The following is a 24,692-nucleotide window of genomic DNA, read 5'->3' on the forward strand; positions in this document are numbered from 1 at the left end:
GAGGCGAGGGGGTAGTTCTACTTTGGCGGCGGCTGCTGCTTACAGCGCGGCCGCGATCTTCGACGTAAGAGACAGTCTCTAAGAGACTTTAGAGACCGGATTTTAGGCAAATGCCTTTTTTGTTCCTTGCGCCCCTATCGCCCTACTTTGACATATGAGCATCAATTAGAGGTTAAGAAGGGCTTTTATAGTGTTTTTATAGTGCCTATAAATTCCTATAAATGTCTATTTCCAATATCGGTGCCTATATGAACACTATTTAGCCTCAAGTTTCGCTTTCGAGTGCAGTTAGAGACCAATTCATGTTACCGGGCAACATTGACTGTTCGGAACTCTATGGTGTTCAACCTAGTCATCCAGTTCAACGAACTCTCGGAAAACAACCGCTAGCAGCAGTGATGGGACGCGCCGCGGTTGGCGAGAGCGAAACCGCGGAGAGCCATCAGGGGAAAGAAGAGTGAAGAGCAAAAGAAAAATGTGATGTGCACGTGGCTTTTGTTTTGTTTGTAATTTACTTTTTAAGGTGTTCACTGCCGTCGAGCGTTCCTTCTCAGCGTACAAGATCATTCTCAGTGACAAGAGGAACAATTTTTAATCCAAAAATCTGGAGATGGTGGTAGTTTGCTATTGTGTCCACAATCTTCACAGTGATTCTTAGACTACGTTCTGTGTGCTCTCCAAACATATTTCTTCAAACATGTGCACTTCACATGGGCGGATATTTGGCAATGTTGGGACATTTTGCCTGTACAATTCCGATAATGTCATTCTATATGAGAAAATTGCCAGAGTTGTACCTAACAGTCCTGATGTAAGAACATGTTAATTTCTTAATAAATTGTAGTCTCTCTTGCATTTATTATTTGTCTGTTTTTGTTGTGTCTTAATTAAATTGCGTCAGGCAGACATAAAGTAGTGCTTTTTTTAATCAGTATTCCCAGCTTTTAAGTATTCTTTTTCATGCTCGTTTCACTTTGCGCAACGCTCGAGTACAGTGGCCATTGAACATGAATATGAGCAGTGTGCTTGTTGAATTACGCCAAATTATCGTCATTAGTCCAGCAGTTTTATGGGACAATTGCACGGTTATGTTCAACTGTTGGCGCCTTTGTGCCATCATAAACAATAACATTTCTTGTTTTCCTGTCGTATATACAGGTCGCGCACGTCTTCGTTTGAAATTATTTGCATTTATGTGAAAATTGTTGGAGGCCTGAAACGTTGCTTTGTCTGCCTATTTTTGGCGCCTAAAACGCGCTTTTTTAATGCCTAAAGATCGGGCCTCTACGTCATCTTCAAAGCTATCTGCGATGTGGACAAACTACACCCAGTGCTTCGTATGTGCTGTGCTTTCGGCGTCTAGTTGCATTGAAGCGAGAGGCAGCACGAAAGTCAATTCGGTCGCTTCCTTACTGCAGTGTTTTTATAGGGTTTCCGCGGTCATCGAGCGAGATGTGTTCATGTGTACCTGTGCGCGCGTGACACCGTGCTTGTTAATTTAGTTAGTAAGGGACTGTTAGCGAGTTTATACGGCCGATAAAACTGATATCCTTACTTCTTATTGCTGTCTACCAATTCGCAATCGCAATCGATGCTTCTTTTTCGGGCGAAACTGCGACTTTTTTGTCAGCTGCACGCTCAGTGCTGTGTGGGTAAGAGGGTCGTCGTGGTGCACAAATAAATCGCCCCAAGTCCAAACAACGGGGCGTTTTGTTCGAATTGCGTCACACAACGCTCGGGCACTTCTGCGTAAAGATGCTGGTCAACTCTTTGACCTTGCAATGCAAGTTCCAAATGATGAAGATGACTAACATCAGAAAACTTCCCAAGCTGAAACAGAACTTGATGCGGGCACGTTACATTTGACGTCAGTCATCGCAATACCGACGCAGAGGCTAAAAAAGCGACCATGGTGGAATAAACAGCGCTAATAACACGGACAAAAGGAAGAACACAGGACGAACGCTGTCCTGTGTTTACACACAAGTCAGAGTTCGTCCTGCGTTCTTCATGCTGTCCGTGTTTTTAGCGCCGTTGTTTTTCCACCATGGATGCATACCAGCTAGCTTGCCTTCAGACCCTAATAGAAAAGCTGTGCCGATGAAACTTCACACAAGGACGCTGCTATAGGTCAACTGACTGTAGTGTATGCATACGTGCGCCTAGTCGTGCACGTCAGTCCTAACTTCCCTTCCGCCTCGGTAATTCTGGTTACATTTGGGTCCCCTTCGTATGTTAAGTCGAGTACAGATAACAAGAAAACCAAATTTTAGTGATCAAGACATTGATACATTTTATCCCAATCAGCATTTAAACATCTGCGATGAAGCAAACTTCCGGCTGCGAGAGTGCCCTGGCGATCAAGTGCATCGTTCGATTCATTATTGTCGCCGCCGTCAGGCTCAAGTCCAGAGCACGGCAAAATCATTCGTTGACAGTCCTGCGTACCGGGAACTCGCCATACCAACGTGACGCATTGGACCTGTCCTGGCCACTTTTGTGTGACCAGGTCAGGTCCAATGTATAAGTGTGCGGTCGCTGTATCAGGTATGCTGCCACTGCGCAGGACCTCCCGATGCTGTGCAGAACTGCTCGGTGCAGAACCAGACCGAGGACTCCGTGGCCCTGGCCTGTTCGGAGGGCTACGACGGTGGTCTGCAGCAGCTGTTCCGGCTCGAGCTGCACGACACCTCTCGGCGGCTGCTGCGCGCCAACGTGAGCTCGGCCGAGGCGCCCGCCTTCGTGGCGCGCGGCCTGCCTCCCGGCACCAGCTTCGTGGCGGCCGTGTACGCGTTCAACTCACGTGGCCGCTCCCAGCCGACGGTGCTCGTGGTCAGCACGCTGCCGGCGCCCGTCAGCCTCACCCGGAAAGGTACGGTGCTTCTCGCGGGGGCTGAACGCGAACTGTACTCACCTTTAAAGTTGGGCATCGCTGCACTTGTAATTTCTGGGACGGGCTTTCAGCTATTATTCTTCTTTTTTTCACAAGGAGGGGCGAACCTGCGCTAACCAGCTGCAAGAGACTAAAATCAACTCTGTAGTTACTCCCTTTGCAAGGAGTAGAGTTGAATTACTCTACTTCTACTAACCCATCCGGAAGAGGCAGAGTTGGTACTACATAAAGTACATGAGCTCTAAAATGGTCGTATATGTGACACAAAGCTACTCCACTGATAGGATCGTGTTTACAACTTGATTACACCTTTGTTTTTAGAACGTACTATATGATCAAAGTTGAAGCTAGCTTTAGGGGAGGTGGCGCGAGAGGAGGGACATTACTACGGGCGCAGGAGGATCGTTGCGTCCAAAAGGAAAAGGAGGTATAAACGTTGTCCTTTTAATATGCCCATTTATGTTGAATCATATTGTAAAACCTTTTCCTCGGTATATATACGCTTTGGGAGGTGGCGCATCAATTAAAGAAAATTAGTTTCTGTGGTTTTACGTGCCAAAACCACAATATGATTATTAGGCACGCCATAGCGGGGGACTCCAGAATAATTTAGGGCACCTGGACGAGAAGCAAGGGAAACGATGAACCTGATTATTATTAATCATATCATAAGAAGCCAACAAACAATGACACCAAGGACATAGGGAAAATTACTTGTACTTACTAATTGAATTAAAGAAATGATAATGTAAATGAAAATGGATGGAAAAACAATTGTCCACAGGTGGGGACCGATCCCACGTTTTCGCATTACGCGTGCGATGCTCTTACCCTTGAGCTACCGCGGAGCCGTTTTTCCATCCACTTTCTGGGGTATTTATGTTTTACAACTAGAACTAACCCTGGGAATGTTAGCCAGCGCCACCACTCACAAACCATGGCGGTGGATGTGTAACATCCTTTCTGCCGCAGGTGTCACGTGCATCACGTACCTTAAACGTGCACCCCATGCGCGGTACATGGCCGTTTTTGTATTTTCCCCCCATAGAAATGAAGCCGCCGCGGCCGGAATTCGATCCCGCGTCCTCGGGCCTAGCAGCACACTGCCAAAGCCACTACGCCACCACGGCGATAGCGCATCAATTGAAGGCATTCAGGTTGAAGAGATTGTGGTTAAGATTCCCTTTAAGAAAACGTGTGGATTCCCTGCAGGCTTTCTCGTGCATTTAAAGCCCAGACCACACGTACGCTTGCGGACGCGCGCGAGCTCGCGTCTGCGCGCCCACGCATGCGCAGATGGTGCGGCACGGCTCGTACGCGTCAAAACGCGGCGCGATCTCGGTAATCAGCTCCTCTCTGATATAGCGCGCTTGGGCTGCCTCGCGTCGGCGCGCCTGGCTACGCAGCCACGGCGCGGTATATTCAACTCTCAGTTAAGCAGATTTATATCATGCAAGAAAGTGCTTCTTCTTCACTTTTTGTGCTGATTTAAAAGCTCTAAAAATATAACAATTACGTGTATAGATATCGAAGCCTTTTGAAACACTGTAAACAATGAAGTACGAAGTGGCGTCTACCAAGGCGTCAACGAGTGAGGCCAGAGCCCCTATTCTGAGGCTCTATTCTGGGGCTCTATTCTGGGGCTCTATTCTGGGGCTCTATTCTGGACACGCATGGCGGCTGCACGGCCGCCATTATCCGCCATCTTGGCTGTCTCATTGGCTGTCCAGAGGTCACGTGTTTTGAAATTTGTGCCGGGAAATGGAAGTTTTGCAAAATGCAATTTTGCGTTTTCGTCAGAATGACGAAGCGTGACGTGGAGCTGCAAGTTTTATCGACTAATACTTTTTTGTGGTCCTTGGCACCTATATTGCGACTTTAGCGCTTTAAAAAGAAAGTGGACTGTAGCGTGCAGAAGCTCGTGCAATGCATCTGCAATTTCGCGAATATGTGGTGGTGTTCCAAGATAGCCGGAATGTCAGCTTGTTCATTGGCTGAAGGAATATCCCGTGAGGAGCGTCACAGGAAGGGCCGTTTCGTAAACGTCAATTTGACGTTGCGTGACGTTGCGCTGGGCCACCATTGCAGAGATTTTCCGCCATAATTTGTGGTGCGACGAGCCGCGCGAATTATGTTAATGAGCGGCCATATGCAATGGCAGTGGAGAGGCATGCGTATCGCCGCATTTTCCCTGTTATTTCGCACCAGAAAAATCTTTTGTTCACAACGCGTGTTTATAGCATTTGCATCGCTCTCGGGTGGTGTTGGCATTTGTGTTTTGCACCATCATTTTTATTAAAAACACGTTTATTTGAAATAATATTGATTGAAACTAGCAAATTTTCTGCGACATTTCGCACTTTTCACTATTGCGTTTGTATTGTAATCAATATTAATGACTTTTCGCGTCATCAAAGGCTATGACAACGGTGACTTCGTTGCCAAAATCCACCCTGTAACACAAAATCCACCCTGTAACACAAAATCCACCCTACTTACAAAAAGAAATGTACGCAAGACGGCGCCTTGAAGTTTCCTCTCGCGGTGCGAGTAAGCAGCGAAGTGCACAAGAGATGGCAGTGCCGGTGTTTGCGTCGCTCAAGAGGATACCTGTGGCGCGCGCAACGCTATCGAGGATATTCGGCCGCTTCTCAGCCAGACAAGTCGGGCTGAGTCACTTGCGGATCACGAGATCGCGATAACGCGGCCTAGTGCGTGCGCTGATCATCACTGGCAGGTCGCGTATGTTGTCTCAAGGTATAGAAAGCAAGCGCGTGGGCACCAATATACGATGACTCATTCCGTTTCCTGAGGACACGCATCCTAGCTAATGAAGCAGACGACAGCCTGCGCGCATGCAGACGACGGAAGCGAGAAACGATTTTGATGGAATAATCGTACGCTTTGAGCTAGCTGCTTTATTTTTACTGGGGAGGAAAACTGTTTTGCTTTATCAACAACGCTATGTTCAATGACTACATTACAGTTTCTTAGGCGAAACGTCAAATTTGCGTCATGTTACGAAAGCAAATCGGGGCTATCGGCGCCATTTTGTAAGCGTCGCGCGTACGTCACGCTTCGAAGAAAATGGCGGAATGTCCAGAATAGCGGCTCAGGTGTGAGGCCAGTGAGCGCGCGCCGTCGCGCGTATTTGTGGATGTAAACCGCCATTCCTCGCTATGCGCGGCAGGCGCAAGGCGCGTAGACGCAAGCTTCGCGCGTCCGCAAGCGTAGGTGTGGTCTGGGCGCATGCTTCTTCTAAATCTCGAGCCATGCACTGAAGGTGCATATTGCACCAAGTGCCAGCCCACAAGGGTGGCTGCGAACATATCCTATATATGCGATAACGCCTGTAAAATCAAGTAAAATGTGGCAAATATTTCCTATTGCACTGATGCATATGACATTAGAAGGTGATTTAGACAATTGCGAAGGCACTATAAGTTTTCAAGAAAAAAAAAAAAGAACAGCCACAACCAAGACGCAGGAAGTCCAAGCATGAGCGCGAATTGCTTGAAGCCTTTTATATCAAGAAGAACGAGCGGGTTTGCATAATCGACCCATCTGTGCTTATCATAGAGGAAGAGTGGTGGTTTATCGGGGTTTCCTTGACTTCTCCAATGTGTCTGATTGGTTTCTTTCTTTTGCATGTGCGCTTGCGCAGGAAAAGCGGTGTTTAAAGATACGTGGATGCTTCAGTAAACCAGTTGTAAGTCCGGCGACTCTGTGTGTGTGTGTGCCTCCTTCTGGTCCTGCGTCTTGGTTTTTGCAGTTTTTTTTTTTTTAACACGAAAGTGTTTTATGCCGGGGTCCACCAAGACTTCACTGACGTATTTCCGTCACGGAAATACGTCACAGAACATAATACAAAGAAAGAAACCAGAAGAAAAAGTTCCACAAACATGCAAAATTTGGAAATCGAACCCACGACCTCTCGGTCCGCGACGATAGATCGCCGAGCGTTTAACCCATTGCGCCACAAACGCATTTGCAGAGAGCTACACAGACGCGCCTTATATATCTAACACTCCTCCGTGTACCCGCGCTCTTGCTCGGGGTGGTGCCGCCGCCTACGAGCAGAAAAGAGAAGTACTGCATTATGACACTAACGCGCACCGACAGTGAACGCTTCGGTGGTCTCAGCACTACGACGCCTCGATGCCAGCATTCGAAGGGACGCTGGCATCAAGAAGCACTACCAACGCCACTTAGGTGGCGTTCACCGTACTCAGCACAGCGGAGCGTGGCCTCCGCAATTAGCTCTGAAAATGTTTCTGAAGTTGATCGCGGAGGCTGCAATTACGACGCGCTGTACGCGCTGATTTGACTCGGTGACGATTCAGTTACGTGCTTTGTCTTGCGCGTTGTATTAGTGTGTCAGTTACGTGCTTCGTCTTTCGCGTTGTGCTAGCGTGTGCAGCGTAGTGCAGCTTCCATATGCACGACGGTTGCTCATGGTCATCGACGTTGGTAGTCGTGATGGAGGAGACGTGCCACCAGGCGTCAGCGTGGGTGCATCAACGCCTAAGGGCGCTTTAGCCACAAAACACCAATAGACATTTTATATCAATGTGCAATAAACATTACACTACTTCTGTGAAGACACGTTTCACTTTCGTGTTCTATACCGATTCCTATATAAGAGGGATCAACCACATTTTTCGCTTTACAACGTGAACCAACTAGCCCAGCAATTCACAATTCTAAGACACTATAAGTGTATTATTATTATTGTTATTAGTATTAAGGCTCGATGCACGGAACATCTTGCCGAAAGGAATGTGTTCTGGTTTATTCTTTGCGTGAAGCTGCGGAAAATTATCACATTGAGCTACAAAACCAGCCGCGCAATTAAAATCAAGGGAGCAGACGATAACACCTACGATGACGCGTTGTAATACATTGAGTTGCTATGACTTCGGCGGTGCACGCTTCTTTTGCGCTTCCCGTGATTTCTCTGTGTTTGCAGAAGAGCTTGCTTTACAGGGTGGAGCTCCGTTGCCGATTTTGGCAAGCCAAAGACATCGTCAGTTAGCTGAGTGTTAATGAACTGCGATAAAAGCTGATTTTAGGAGTCCTCTTTGAATTACCAGGTAATGTTCACCGCAGGGGCATCTTGAGTTATCAAGGTGTTGGTGTGAGGAGTCACCACGGACTCCGAGCTCCGGCACCAAAGCCGTAATCTGCACTGTGGAGATAGGTTGAAAGGTGGAGGGATAGAAACCGCAAATGGTGGTGGTCGGGGCTTTGGTCAAGCTTCGGCCGATGGGTCCTGTGCCGGCCTGTCCGTCATAAAGTCGTCGAAACATTGATGGCATGCAAGCAATTCTATCTGATTTTAAGGCAAAGCTACACTGTCTCCAAGAAACTCGCCTTACTCTCAAACATACCAACTTCTGAAATCGTATTATAATTTTTCGCAAAGATGGAGTTAATTAGGTTCATACCTCTGGTGACAATGGTAGTAGATAGGTCAATTCCATGTCAACTTGTGAACCTGCACATGCACACCACTTGAATCTAGCCATTCGAGTGATTTTATTTAACAAAATGATACGAGTGAACTTGTTATATATACCACTAGATCAGCAGCTCAGAGCCTATGATCTCGAAAATGTGATCTATTAACTCACTTCTCCATACATTCTTGTTGGAGACTTAATGTTCAAAACCCGTTGTGGGATGGGTAACCATGCGATCTTAGAGGCGAACTTATTGAGAATCGTTTTGAGTCCTCTGGATCATGTCTGTTTAATTCGAGAAGCCTACATACTGCAGTCATACGCACAACAGCTATTGTTCAATAGACCTTGCCCATAGGTTCTGCATCCTTACTCCCATTTCTGCACTGGCAAGTTATTAAAAAAAATGTCACAGTTTCGCCCTAAGGGCGAAGCAATGAATGCGATAGCAACACAGCAATGTCATACGAAGTAAGGTGAGCGGCTTTGGTAGCAACAACACGCAGAACTGTTGTCGACGCCATCGGCGTTTTGCCCGCGTTAGCTCAAAATGCGTGCGGCGTTGGTGACTGTTGCTGGAGCCTCTGATATAAATAGGCAATTGGTGCCGCAGCTAAACGTCGCCTCCCTTCCCTCCCCCTCCCCCACGGCCTCTCGCGCGTCCGAAGAAGGCGCGTTTGCTCTACATATATGGTGATTGTAAAGGAGAAAAGAGACGCCTACTTCTGCAGCCCTTAAGCGAGCACGGCGCAGAACGCGCGTTTGTTCTCCGCCGTGCGTTCACTCCCCGTGAAAGACGCGCCCCTCGCGCCCTTTCACTCGCACATACAGCGTTCGGCGCGCGGCGACGATTTCATCTCCAAATGACGTCATACGGAACCTCACGGCGACGGCGACGGCGACGCCGACGGCAGAAATCTGCTTTTGAGTGTCCATATAATTGCTATCGCAATAAAAGCCACATGGAACTGATCATTTCCGGGTGTTACTAGAGACAACTGAAGAGTATACAGGGCGTAAACACTTTGAAACATTTTTAAATTTTGCCTGTGGCTGATACCACAATTCTAATTTATGAGCTCGTCTACTCGAAGAGGCAGGCACTACTTACACAAAAAAAAGAAATGCATAATCGACTTATTAGCAATATCCACTAATTCAGTTTTTAACTTTACCAAGGTTATTAAATTCTATCAAAGAAATAGACATTGATATTGGAAAAATGAACCCTCTAGAATTTAAGGCTTTTCTACGCTGCTATACTTAGGTATTCCTATATAAAATGTAACACATTCTTCCCTCAATAATTTTATTGCGATAGCAATTATATGGACACTTCCACCGGATTTCTGCCGTCGGCGTCGCCGTCGCCGTCGCCGTGAGGTTCCGTATAGAGAAAATCTTCGCCGCGCGCCGCATGCCCGAGCGGAAGCGTGGGGGGACGCACGCTGTCACGGAGAGCGAACGCACTCAATCTTCCACGCGCAAGCAAGGAAGCGGGAAGCGAGCGCCGGAGGGAGCGGGGGGGGGGGGGGCGCACTTCTACTCTGCCAACAACCGCGCTCGTCGCTCGCTCGCACCGTCTCTTATCTCCACACGGCTCTGACCTTTATGCGCTGTGCATTCGCCGCTCAGTTTCCGTTGAAGCGATAGACCGCACGTACCTTCGCCCGCTGCGGCGTATATGCGCTTGCTGCCAGCGTTTTGACAGTCGTTGTCTGCAGTCATTCAGTGTGATCTATTCATGTTTGTTTGTGCGCGCTCACACCACACTTGTTCATTCAGTTAGTAATAGTCGGGCCACATTTTCCAACGCACGCTACACATGCAATGCTGCCCGGATCGGCAGTGCAGCGCTACAGGTGTGTCCCTTCGCACGCGCTGCCCACGGGCAGCGCTTCTCATCAACACCACCGTTTCACACGCGCCTTCTCGTGGTCATCGAGTCTCTCTTCATGTCGGCCTACTTACGCCGCAGCACACCTGCTTACTTAATCAGCTCATGTTTACTACAATTCATATTGCTACCAAAGCCGCTCACCTTACTTCGTATGACATTGCTGTGTTGCTATCGCATTCATTGCTTCGCCCTTAGGGCGAAACTGTGACATTTTTTCAATAAATCTTCGATATCGCTTATCTCTCAAAACTGACTTGAAAACCTTACATTGCCTTGTTTACGAGTTTCTTTTGATCATATTATGCCTTGTAACCACTGCTCTGCCAAGTGTATAGGATGCAGGGCCGGTCAAGCCTCAAGAAGGCTTTTTACCTGTCATCCTCAACATTGCATTTGCCTTGTAATGTTGGAATAAATATTTTGATTTCATTTGATTTGAACTAATTACCTTATGGCCCATATTGTAATTTACAAATTCTAGCCTTGGAGTTCGCCTCTTGTAACGAATTCTCAGGATGACACCAGTTTGAAGATATTAATTCCCGAACTTTGCGGAGAAAGGCATTGGCGTTCCAGTTACTTTCTTAACAAAACGTCGTTTTATGCATTGAAGCACAAAAATAACTTGAAAGCCAATGCATTTCTCAGCAAAGGTCGGGAATTAATATCTCCAAACTGGTGTCATCCTGAGAATTCGTTCGCATTGGATCCGCCTTGCGAACTCCATGGCTACAATCTGTAAATTGCCATATAAGGTAATTAGTTAAAAATAATGAGTGATTTTGTTAATTAGTCGATTATGCATTTCAATTTTATGTGCAAGTAATGTCCGCCTCTTCTAGTAGACCAGCTCATGAACTACAATTGTGCTATCTGCCACAGGCAACCTTTAAAAATTTTTGGAAGTGTTAGCTGAAACACTCGGTATATCTCCCCCATGTAGGAAGCGTTGGTGTACAACATTTGGGAACTCAGTACAACATCTGGGAATAGTGGCAAGGACTACACATCTGACAGGGAATATAGCTAAACACTGCATGCCAATCCATCCCTCAATCCTCGGGCACTCGAATCAACCCGACGGGATGACGAATGCAAACTAGCAAAAGAGGAGCAGAATAAGACGCGAAATTTACTCTCAAACTACCCAACTAACGAACACCTAAGAGCTTTTAAACGACGCAAAGCGAATGAGAGACGTGTGCATTGCGCAGCAAGAAGGAATGGTTGGTCCAGGTACATTTAATTCACAAACTCGTATACAGACACCAAGAGGGTTTACGACAGGGTGCGCAGGTTGAAAAAGCAAGCCCCCAGCCCGGTAGCACTCGCAAACGTTGCGGGCAATACAATACAAGAGCACTTAGTGCGCATTTTGAGTGGATATCTAGTTCGGAACACTACACAAAAACGTTTCTTGACCTCTAACGTGCAGCTGAATCAAAACCAATTCGCCCAGTGAGATCATAAGCAGAGGGTTACAATGAGTCCTTCACATTGTGCGAATCGAAATTTGCACTTAATGCTTGTAAAAAGCCTGCTCCAAGATCAGACCAAATAACCTATGATATCATTAAGAATCTTTAGGAAGAAACACTTCAATGCATGCTTCGTCTGTTGAATAAAATCAGTAGCCCCACCCCTGTGGAGGATTTGGGGGTAAGCGAAGCTTGTCGTGTGTTTCTTTGGTGTTCCTCCGAACGAATCGCACTGACGAGTACCACGTTGCGCTCGAACGACAACCGACCACACGCGCTGCAGCTGGCCCCGAAGTCCCGGTTGAGAAAATCGCGTCGCACCGGGGAAGTTGGCGCTAGCGTTGACGAGGCGTGCACCACCGTTGTCAGGTTCCTGGAGGCATACGCGAAAAGTTTTCATTTACCCGGGGGGGAGGGGGGGTTGGGCTGGGGCCTGACTAGCTTTACGAACCCCACCCATGTATGCATATATATATATATATATATATATATATATATATATATATATATATATATATATGCATACATGGGTGGGGTTCGTAAAGCTAGTCAGGCAATATATATATATATATATATATACTATTTCTAATAACAGTTACACTGGAAACTTCGTGTGACCTCGAAAGATTGTTCACTGAAGCGACGAGCTTATATCAGTGTTTGCAAGACCTCAGAGTAGGAGACAATTCAGTTTTACAGCCTGATATATTTTATATATGATCTTCATGCTGTTTAAATATCTAACACCGTACAATCTTACTTAGTATTGATTCCACCCTCGTTATCATGTTGACAATTTGTGATGTATCTTTATGTTTATATCGAGTGTATGTTACATAATACCAATTTCTCACATGTCACGAAGTAGTGATTAATTTCAATTCTAGTGTTTATTTATCCCGTAATCTGTTAGTTGACAATGCTGTCTTCTTTGTTACAATATCTTAAAACGACGTTGTTGTATTTACTTTTGTGTTACATGAAAGCTGTCGCTGTTGTCAAACTTTTTGAACGGAGCAGGAGCCTCTGTCAGGCCTTGATGCCTTTTGCTCCTGTCACCATTTCTGTAAAGCTACAGAAAAAAAAAAAGACTTTGTTTGTTTGAGTTCCCTCGCACCGCCAAGAGACTGGTGTCTCTAGGTTGAGTTATGCGACAAGCGGATTCAGTTAAACACGTTAGGGAGATATATGTGTTTTGCGTGTATTAAGTCGCACAAGTACACATCTATGGAAAAACCATGTTACGCCTTGTAAAAGTTTTAATAGAAAAGATACAATCAAGAAATTTTTTCCTGGCGAAAGGTCAGTTATTGAGAAGATAGGACATAACATATATAAAAATTAAACTATATATAGCAATTTCTGAACACAACTTCTGACTAGAATTATTAGAAAAAGTATAATATGATTCTATAATGCAGGATTCTATAATGCATTGCTTGTCACAGCATGCCTTATGCCACTTGTTTGGTTTATTTCCCAGAGGCAGAATAAAGGATTATAGAGTAAAAATTATTAGGTGTTCAAATAAATAAATAAATAAATAAATAAATAAATAAATAAATAAATAAATAAATAAATAAATAATAAATAAATAAATAAATAAATAAATAAATAAATAAATAAATAAATAAATAAATAAATAAAGACAGTGATATATCAAAAGCGTGAAAGGACTCGATAGCAAATATAAGAACAGCGTGGATTGTCTTATTGAGCGGCAAATGCAGCATATGACGACTAAAAATTAATAATGAAAATGCACAGCACAGACTAGGGAGTTTTGCAAATACAGCAACCACGCGTGCAAATAGCCTCACTCTGCTTGCGCTGTCATGTACTCCATTTACGTTCCTTTGTATAACTTTTTTCGTTGTTTTCTTAGCCAAGTGGTTTGCTTTGACTTGTAAGTTGATGCCTTTCTCTCTCCTATTAAAGACATCAGCTCGTCGTCTAATGCGATGATTGCACCATCATTGAAAAAGTGTTCCTTCGGGCACTTGATCTGGAAATGCAGTCTTCTTTCTGGGGTTTTACGTGCCAAAACCAGTTATGATTATGAGGCACGCTGTAGGGGAGGGCTCCGGATTAATTTTGACCACCTGGGGTTCTTTAACGTGCACTACAACGGAAACACACGGGCGTTTTTGCATTTCGCCTCCATCAAAATGCGGCCGCCGCGGCCGGGATACGATCCCGCGACCTCGTGCTCAGCAGCGCAACGCCTTAGCCAACTGAGTCACCGCGACGAATCTGGAAATGAAGTCGTCGGAAATGAACGTGCACAACAGAGGGAAGCAGTTGTGCTCTCGCCTCAACCTAGCCCGGCTAGGGAAGCGCTTGGAGAAAAGTGAGGACCTTCACTTGAAAGTCATGTTTTCTGTGAAAACTCACAAACCGGATTGGCCTTTTAGAGTGATAGTGTCAGAGAGAGGTACTTGGCAGAAAGCGCTCGCCAGTTTTCTTCAGGATTCATTACGCATGTTGCACATCGATGATCCGTTCATTGCAAGAAGCTCGAGTGATGTGGTGCAGTTCTTTAGAACGAATTGTGACAAGGGCATTTCAGCCTGTTCTGTTGACGTGAAGGACTTGTATTACTCCATGCCCCAAAGCCCCCTTTTGGCATGTGTTGAAGAATGCATTGATCATTTTGGAGTAATTGGGTTTCAGACTAAGACAGGCATATCAGCTAGTCGGTTCTTAGAACGTCTTACGTTTTATTTGAAGTCAACCTACGTTCAATGCGATGGACACATCTACATTCAAAACAGAGGGGTTTGCAATGGGTCGTGTCTGGCACCCATACTCAGTGATATATTCCTGGCTGATTATGACAAAGTTATAGAAACTTGTATGTCAGCGGTGAATATCACCAAAGTTTTTAGATATGTGGATGATTACCTAGTCCTGCTTGATTCCACTCAATCTGTAAATGATGTATATATATAGTTAACACTTTTTCTCGATGTCTTAACAATCTGGAGATAACACATGAACTACCAGTCAATAATTCCATCCAGTTTTTAGACGTAAGAATTTTTCTGTTCGATCATCATATTTGTTGGGAATATCATCCTCGTGACAATAAGATGCTGCTTCCGCATCATTCATCCCATTCTAAGCTGGTGAAACGAGCAATCGCTAATCTGTGTCTTGACAACGCGTTCCGCAAATCATGCCCCCATAAAATGTCTAGCAGCTTTGACATACAAAAAGAACGTCTATTGGACGCAGGATACCCTAACCATGTACTTATATCAGTAGCAGAAAGTGCGTTAAGGAAGCTAAAGAAACGGAATGGCACGCACGTGAGCAGTAGTGACAACATGAAAAAGGTTGTTGTGCCGTATTTGCATAACGTATCACACGCTCTAAAGAAGATTGGACGAAAGGTTGAAGTAGATGTAATATTTTCCGCTCCGCAGAAATTGCTTAGCTTATGCAGTGCCACTGATCCGTTTGCCAAGAAACGCGGAGGTTGTAAAAAGAATCATCAGACCCCTTTTGTGTCGTGCGTAAAGAATGTTGTGTATCGCCTTCCGTTATCGTGCGGGAAAGTTTACATTGGGCAGTCTGGGAGGTGCCTGAATGATAGGTTAAGAGAACATAAACAAAAATTGAACCGATACCGAGATGTTTCTGTGCATTGCAGTGAATGTGGGTGCAAACCCTTGTTCAAGAAGTGTTCTGTTTTGTATAGAAATGTAGATAAAGTTACGCGAGAGGTTGTTGAAGCCACTCTGATAGCGAGGGCCGGTGATAGCTGCATCAGCTCCCCTTCAGTTGCGCTGACTACAAATGAATTTGCGTTCCTGGATGCGGCTGGTTTTCACGTGCGATGATTGGGCCTTTTCTGTATGCGGGCCTACAAATACGGTTCCTTTTCGAAATAAACACTCAGTTGAAAGTTAGCGCTCGTTCTGTTCTCTCGTTCTTGTCCGTGTCTTCTAGCGCTATGACCACCACCTCTGATGGTTCAAGGTCGTCACCATAGAACTATGGTAATGCTTTGTCTTCCTTTCCTATGAAAACCTGCTCAATGTGGGACTTATGCCGCCACATATAAGGTGGATACCTGTTGTTTAACGAAGACAGCGTTGTGTCAAATGCTTCATAGAGCCTCTGGCGGTACATGTCACTCGCTGATGGTAACACGTGACCTTCTAGACAGCGGCGTGCAGTCTTCTTTCTCCTAGCAGCTAGAACACAGGGGTCGCCAACTCCTACTTTTCCTGCCTCTGTCATATACCTACTTGGGCCACGCGCTTTATTTTGGAGATAATCTGCGCCGAGTTCAAGCTTGGGCCACCCGAGATGGTCGTCGCGTGCGCTGTCTCCACGCGCGCCTAGTGTTATGTTTCCGCTGGTGCTTATACGATGGAAAATACGCTTTTTTAGGGGCGAAGCTCCTTAAAGCTGCACCCGTTCGTCCCTCGTCGTAGTAGTAGTGTGTAACCAGTCTGAGAAAAATGAGAAAAAAAATTCCGAAATTGTGTCCGTGGCGCGGAATCGAACCAGGGACCCCTCGCTTCCGAGCGCGCGGCGTTAGCCCACTACGCCACGAAGCACACATAGACACAAGCACCACGATGGCAATAAATACCCAACATTAACGAAAGGCCGTGTTTCTAGCGCGTTTCTAACGCGTTTGTGCTAGCGCGTTACGGCCCGTGTAAGAAGCTGGTGTAAGACGCTGTGGCCTCTCCACCTTACCTTCAACGCGTTTCGAACGCGCTGCCCAAAGCGGTGGCAAGTCAAGTTCAAGTCGAGGAGCGTTTATGAATAGGGGGGTATACTCTCTCAGCAGTCATGTGATGGCGTCGGCAAACGCGGTGCACGTTCCGGCATGTGTAAATGGCTGCGCACGACGCTGTGGCCGCTCCCCCTTACTAGAGAGTACTGCACGTTTTTAACGCGTTTGTGCTAGCGTCCCCTTAAGCGGGAGATCCGATGATTCCCTCCGGAGCTTCGCCCACTCATCATCATTCACCCCGTGGATATGCTGTGATTTTTTTTTTTCAGCGTCAGACGGGTTCTGGCGAAGTACCGATAAGCGAGGTGCCCACTGTTGGTTTTTTCATTGGTGCTCATGCTCTGTTTGTAGCCGGTGCACATTGCAACGTCCGCAGCCGCGGCAGAAGCGGGCTCGACGCCTGTTTTCTATTTCTCCTTTTATTGCGACAGCAATTGTATCGACACTCCAGGCAAATTGTCGCTGTCGTCGTCACCGTGATATTCCGTATAAAGTCCAAAAGTCATATGAGGGAGTGACCCATACACTGTGGGTGCGAGAAAAAGCCCGTAACACTAACCCGAAAAGGATGGCGGCTTGATGGACATTATCTTCCCACGCGCTCAATATTCGGGTTAGTTGGAGGTCACGGGATCAAATGCGCGCATGGGGAGGAGAGCACGCGTCTTCTCATCTAGCCCTGCCACAGCTGCGAATGACTGTGCGCGGTTGACGCTTACGCGGCCCGCGTGTCGTTTCCAATTGTTGGTAATCATTTGGGGGTGCAATGATCAAGGGCAAGCAGGGATGGCTGCTAACTTCATGCATGCGCTGTTTTCCTTCTTAGCCTGTTTTTCCGCGCCCCAAGTGTTGCAGATCACATAGCCTAAGTTAGGAGACAGGCTAAATTGGAGATCGCTGACAGAGGCCGTCCTGTAGTGGACATAAAAATATGCAGATGATGATGATGAATCTAATTTTCGTGATCGCGGTGAATGGTATGGCTGTACGAACCATTCAACCCCACTGCCGGCGTTCTTCACAATGCCAGCGTTGTGATAGCGACTGATCGTGGTCCTACAGCGAGATAATTACAGGTTTACATGGCCTGTGCATTGCATGATGTTTGTTATTTTAATTAGTAAGTAAATGTTACTGCAATTCATCTAGGCGATATAACCAACGTACATACTCGTGTGAGGGCCGCACTTCTTTGCCGCAATTTTGACTAGCCTTACAGGGGACCGGGCCATTTTATCCAATTTTACCAACTACGAGTATGAAATCCGCCGTAAACATCCGCGATCGCCTCCTCTTGCCATCTATAGTCGAGTACAACTTTAGAAGGCAGCGGCATTTGCCCCTCAAAGGTGGATGCACACGAGCATCCACCAATAGGCGTGCGCTTTAGACTGACGTCATGAGCCGGGCGGCCGTGACCCGGCCGACGGAGGACATGGCAGCCCGCGCTTCGAGCTGGGCCGAGTCGCGTCAGCGGGACTATTTATTTAGTCGCGGTGGAAATCGGCTGCTGCGCTTCAGTGATCAGGGCGGGACGCCTCTCCTGTCTTCTGAAGTAATAACCGACTTTTTTTTATATATATAGTTGCGACGCGTGAAAGTACTGTTCGGGAAAATTCGCAGTGGAGCGCGATCGGAATCGCGCTGAACGCGATTGCTTCTCGGTTGGATTAAAAAAATATATATATTTGCTTTCAAATTGGGTGTGCGGCTCTTACACGGATTTAGACGGGAAAAATCTTTTTCGTGTAATTGTCGTATGCTTCGCTATCACTAATACTGCTCCGCCTTTCCGGCAAAACGGCAGCCTCCTTTTTTTTATATATATATATTCTGAGTCCTAGTAAAAGTTTTGCTCTGCTGCCCATGACTGCTATTGATACTGATTTCTAGTGAATCCGGCTTGGCCTCACCTCGGTTACTAAGTTAATTATATATATTTATGACCTCTGCAAGCACGTTGCGATGTTTTCATCCCCAATAAATGTTGTGAATTATTTTAAGTTTCTTTTTTCATGAGTCGCTAGCATTACCTACTGGAAAGAGAAGCAATACTGAGACACATACGAGTATCACTCGCGTGCATTTCACACACCGTTGATAAAAGACTCTGCCGAAGGGTTCACTGAAGTCTGCAGCTCTTTTTCAGTGTCAAAAAAGTGCGCAAAGCAATTTGTAGTCAGTTAAACATACAGCAGCATATTCATTCTCTACATATAGGCTATCCATATCATTAGAAATAAGTTGGCTACCTCTCTCTCTCTTTAAAAATATCATAAAATTTGTCCTGTGTACACATTGAAATATAATGTTTCTGTGCATGGTGTTCGCACTGAAAATTAAAATAACATGTTGAAGTGAAAAAAATAGGGATGAGGTAGCCGCCGTTTGTGTTTCTAATGCGCTTGTTTTCATATTGTCCGAATTTTCAGAAATAAAGCGAAAGTATGAATAAAAGTCGTGCACGTCCGCGTCAGAAATAATGCAGTGAGCTGCTAGCCAGGCATACGCGCCTTTAAGGGAAAACACAACATTTTAAGAGAAAAGGTAGAGGCAACTCACAGAAACCATAAACGATTGGGGTAACAGGACTCTGGTAATGACATTTTAGGAGCAGGGGGGTGGGGGGGACTGCGGCCTCGCCGAGGGGGGGGGGGTAGCAGAGCCCCCCCCCCCCCCCCCCCCCTGGGAAAACTCCGCAGCCCCCCTCCCGTAGTCGGCGCCTATGCCTGGAGGGCAAGACAACGCTGACGTTTGGCCTCAACATCGCGCTCCCGCAATTCGGTGTCGATAGCTCTTCGCTGACGTTTGGGGTCAACCTCGCGCACCATAAACTCGTGGTCCACGGCTCTTCTCTGACGTTTCGCCTGGGCTTTGGAAGCCCTCACTCTAGAATCGGCACGTCGACCACGAGCCCTTTCCCGAGCGCGTTCATTCTGGATGCATTTCCATAAAATTGCTTCAAAATTAAATCTGTCCGTTACATAAGATAATGAATGGCTCACACCCCCGTAAACGCGGCCTCCCCATTACGACGACAGAAGAGAAGTGAAATTCTACGCTGAAATGATTAGCGGCAATGCAACCAGCTGTGGAAGCAGACGACGACAACGAATGCGGGAGCAGTGGCACGAGCGCGTGCCGAGCACGAGCACGAGCGCAAACCGAGGTGCGCCAACGAGCCAGCCGCTGAACACGACGACGATGCTCGAGCCAATGCTGATGATGATAATTTTGTGCGTACATGGACGCCACCTAAATCTGTGTGTTATAACAAGCTTCAGTTGAAAAATATTCTCAACTGAGTTTCTTCCTTCTTGGAAGAAAGCCATTGTCATTCCAATACTCAAGCAAGGTAAAGACCCATCAATGAAAACAAATTACAGACCAATAGCACTAACAAGCTGCGTATGTAAACTTCCTGAAAAATGATCAACCGCCGCCTCATGTCATTTCTTGAGTATAATGGCATCCTCGACCGATATCAATGAGGCTTTCGGACAGGGACGTGAACAAGGGACAACCTTCTCCTGCCAGAGTCGTACATCAGAGGCGCTTTCGCACATATACAACACTGTTTGTCCGTATTTTTTTTTTTTTTACCTCGTAAAAGCGTACGATACAACCTGGGGGTATGGTACGCTGCAAGATCTGTTCGCTTATGGAATCTGTGGGAATATGTACAATGTCCTGAAAAGCTACCTTTCTGACAGAATTTTTCGCGTCCGATTGGCAATGATTTGTCGCGTAATTTTTCTCAAGAAAACTGCATTCTGCTAGGCAGGGGGCTGAGCTGCACACTGCTCATAGTAAAAATGAACTCACTCCGAAATGTACTACATTGAATGCTATCCTACTTAGTGTATGTTGATGACCTGTAGATCAGTTTCAAAACGTGTAATTTAGCGATCTCAGAACGCCAGATCCAGCTCGGTATGAACCGGTTGTCGAAATGGCCACACGAAAGTGTCTTTAAATTTAATGCAGAAAGGTCCACATGTGTGCTGTTTTCAAAACTTAGAGGCATGCTTGCAGATCTCAGTATTAGTATAAATGAGCACAGCTGAATATCGAGAAACACCACAGGTTCTTGGCGTCATTTTTGACCAAAGCTGTCGTTTATACCACACAATGTGCAAGCCAAAAATAAATGCATTGATGCGGTGAACCTTGTGGAAATCCTCTCTCACCAGCCGTGGGACATAGACAAAAATGGCCTCATCTCTTTATAAAATAGTATAATTCAGTCACGAATAGACTAGGCTGCATAGTCCTACCAGTATGCAACAAAAACAGAGCCCTTGAAAAGTTGGACACTGTACTTCATGAGGGCCTCAGGTTTGCCACTGGCGCTTTACGTACTAGTCCAGCGGAAATCGTTTGCGTAGAATATACCAGTGGTCCTTAACGTATCAGAGAGAGTATTGCAGCCTGATGTACGCCCTCAAAGTTTCATCAGCCCCTGAGCAACCCTGCTCTATTCTTGAAAACAAGTCTGCGACGGCCTGCTCGCCAAGCGCCCATCACGACCAGTGCCCTTCTCGTTAAGAGTGACAATGCTGGTCCCCGACAACCGAGATCGATGATAAGATCGCAGCAGCCAGGCATCTTCTAACACACACGCGCAGTTCTTCAATCTCCTCTCCTTCGACTCCACCACGCAGCGTAACATCTTCCTCCGGCCGCAGACGAAGCTCGACGAGCGAATTAGGGAACCACATGGTTGGTAACGCTTGGTTCGAGAACCCTATGATTGTAGGGCTTCAGGCGGGCCACGTGAACCACTTGTCTTCCACGACCGGCGATTACTGGAGTCAGTTTTGCTATGACGTAGTTGACGTCACTTAATTGGTTTAGTATCACGAATGGACCGCTATACGTTGAAATAAACTTGCGATACAAGCCTTTCTTCCGTGGAGGTGTCCACAGTAAAACGTGATCGCCTGGAGCGAAAGTGACAGGTATATGCCAGGCGTCATAGCGTGCCTTGGATGAAACTTGCGAAGACAGTGTTCGTAGGCGAGCAAGCCGACGCGCTCTTCGGCACGACACAATGTTTGTGCAATAGATGTGTCCTTCGCTCAGTGTGAATGGCAAAATTGTGTCCAAGAAACAGGAAACTTTGGGGACTGCGAGCATACAACAGATAGAAAGGCGCATACCCGGTTACTTCGTGCTTGGCTGTATTGTATGCGTACGTGATGAAGGGCAGCACGGCATCCCAATTCTTGCGATCAGCCGGGACGTACAGTGACAACATGTTGGTAAGAGTACGATTCGTGCGTTCGGTGAGGCCATTTGTTTGTGGGTGGTATGGCGTTGAATGGCGATAAGTAGAACCGCAAAGGCGCAGTAGATCTTCAACAACGTCGGCGGTGAATTGCCATCCGCGGTCACTTACCACAACACGTGGAGCGCATGGCGCAGGATGGCAGAATGAAGGAGAAAGCGCGACACATCGGCGGCAGTAGCAGAGGTAAACGCCGCAGTCTCAGTATAGCGCGTCAAGTAGTCGACGCACACAATAATCCAGTGACGGCCAGTAGAGCTCTTGGGAAAGGGGCCCAGAAAGTCTATACCAACTTTTTAAAATGGTAAAGCAGGAGGTTTCAGTGGTTTCAAAAAGCCTGCAGGAGGCGTCGCCGGCTTCTTATGACATTGGCAACCTGGGCAACTGACAAGGTATTGTCTTGTGCTCTTCCATAACTTCGGCCAATAAGAGCGCTGGCGTAATCGATGACGCGTGCGGGCAAAAGCCCAGGTGACCCGATGTGATATCGTCATGCATAGCGCGAAGAATCGCAGTACGCAGGCGTTCGGGAACGACTAGGAGCCGAGTAATTCTTTTTGTAAAGCAGGCCGTCACACAGCGTGAATGGCGTGGTCTGACCTGACGTGCGGGCAGCCTCGTATTAGTGTAGGAGCGCGTCGTTGTTCACACTGATGTCAGGAAACTCGGTAATGCTGGCAAGATAGTCGTCGTTAGCGTTGGAGTGCGGCGACGGGAGACGAGACAAGCAGTCGGCATCGCTATGACACCGCCGCTCTGGTAGGCGACAGAAAAGTTGTATTCCTGAACTTACGCCCAGCGTGCCAGCCATCCAGAAGGATCCCGCAGTCCAGCAAAGGGAATGATGATCCGTCACTATCTGGAAATGGCGACCGTACAGACATGGCCGTAACTTCTGTATGGCGAAGACTACTGCCAGGCATTCCAATTCGGTGACAGTGTATCGCTCTCGTCAGTGTCCGACTTGCGTACGCGATCAAGTGCTGGCGCCCATGGTGAAGTTGAACGAGGACGGCGCCAACGCCACGCCCAACCCACCGCTAGCGTCAGTGTGTAGCTCAGTCATGGCCTCGGGATCGAAATGGCGCAACACTGGCCCAGACGTTAGTAAGTACTTCAGCTGACGGAACGCGTCCTCGCACTCTGTAGTCCATACGTACGGAATGTCTTTGTGAAGGAGGCACGTGAGTGGGTGAGCATGTTGGGCGAAGTTCTGAATAAACCGGCGGAAATACGAACACAGGATAAGAAAACTTCGGAGGTCTTTCGCTGTCTTCGGTTGGCTGAAATAGCGTACTGCAGCAATCTTTTCAGGATCAGGTCGTCTACCATCTTTGTTGACGAGAAAACCGAGAACGAGAGTCTGGTGTTCACCGAAGTCACACTTCTTTGAGTTTAAAACCAGTCCTGCATTTTGTATACGGTCCAGTACGACGCCAAGTCGATGATTGTGCTCCTCGAGTGTTTTTCCAAAAATAATTACATCATCGAGATAGCACATGCAGATCTCCCATTTTAATCCGCGTAGCACTGTGTCCATAAACCTTTCGAAAGTTGCTGGCGCGTTGCATAACCCGAAGGGCATGACATTAAACTCGGAAGAGTCCGTCTGGGGTCACATAGGCAGTTTTCTTTATCAGTCGGGTGCATCGGTATTTGCCAGTATCCCGATCGTAAGTCAACGGAGGAGAAGTAGGGGGCTGCATGAAGGCAATCGATAGCATCGTCAATGCGTGGCAGAGGGTATACGTCCTTCTTCGTGGCGGCGGTTAAGTCTTCGATAATCAAAGCAGAACCTCCAAGAATTGTCCTTTTTCTTAACTAGTATCACTGGCGCTGCCCAGGGACTGCAAGACTCCTGGACAACACCTTTCCGTAGCATTTCTTGGACTTGCTCGTCGATTACTTTTCGTTCTGCAGGAGAGACGCGGTACGGCTTCTGGCGAATAGGCGTCGCTTGGCCCGTGTTTATGCGGTGTTGCGTTCGTGAGTCAGGAAGCGAAATTGGACGCTCGTCCTGTGCGAAATCGGATACTGGCCAATAGCGGACGAGCACCTTTTGCAATTCTGTCCGCTCAGAAGAGGATAGCGACTTGTTCGTCATCTGGGACAATTCCAAGCTGTAGTAGCGATTTGTTGCGCTCCCGTCGGTAGAAGCGTCAATGACATCAACTGAGACAGTCGCCTCGGAGTCAAAGCTGGCCAGCTTTAGTCCAGTCGGCAGTAAAACTTGCTCCATAGACGTGTTCACCGTCCCACGTGAGCACGACCATCTACACATTTTATAATGGATCGAGGAACCATATATTTTTCTTTAACATGGTAGGGGAGTATGGCTCAATTAAACCATGACAGCGATGCGGAGGGTCATGCGTAGAAATCACTGGAACAATCCGCAGCTTGAGCCGGTAAAGGATATCAAGGGACACGGAAAATGCTCCCTGCGTGTCCACCTCAGATACTTCTGGTACTGGTACTTCTGGTACATTTCACTAGCCCCACAATCTAACAATGCACCACATTCACCAAAAAAGTCAATCCCAAGGATGATGATGTGAGTGGTGTGTTCCAAAACATAATTTCAGTTACAAAATCTTGTCCACCAACACTCACTAGAGCAGAGCAAACACCAACGGGCCGCAGGATTTCACCCATAACTCCACGAAAAGTAGTCTTTCGGTCCCACGCGAACATAATCTTGTGTCCAAGACGACTTTTAAACAAAACACTCATCACTGAAACTGTAGCATCGGTATCCGCTAAGGTATCTGTACTTAAACCATCAACACAGACACACACTTTGTTTTTGGGCATGGCGACAGGTGGAGGACTACGTGACCGTCCCGCGACCTCACCTCCATTGGTCGCACCAGCTAGTTTCCCAGCTGGAGTGGTGATGAAAGTGAACGGCGG

At 46.9% G+C, this 24,692-nt stretch overlaps 1 protein-coding gene across 2 annotated transcripts in view; it reads left to right on the plus strand.

The window, feature by feature from the left end:
• The window catches only part of LOC119457109 (nephrin), a 423,265-nt gene that overhangs the window by 326,020 nt on the left and 72,553 nt on the right, over nt 1-24,692 (plus strand). The window contains exon 7 of one of the 2 annotated variants that reach the window (XM_049669959.1): nt 2,567-2,872. The exons of the other annotated variant lie outside the window; for it this stretch is intronic. Within the exon in view, the coding sequence (XP_049525916.1) occupies nt 2,567-2,872 (306 nt within the window). The remainder of the gene's footprint in view (nt 1-2,566; nt 2,873-24,692) is intronic. 2 annotated transcript variants of the gene reach the window in all.

Source organism: Dermacentor silvarum, chromosome 6, assembly GCF_013339745.2.
Source record: "Dermacentor silvarum isolate Dsil-2018 chromosome 6, BIME_Dsil_1.4, whole genome shotgun sequence".
Classification (NCBI taxonomy): Eukaryota; Metazoa; Arthropoda; class Arachnida; order Ixodida; family Ixodidae; genus Dermacentor; species Dermacentor silvarum.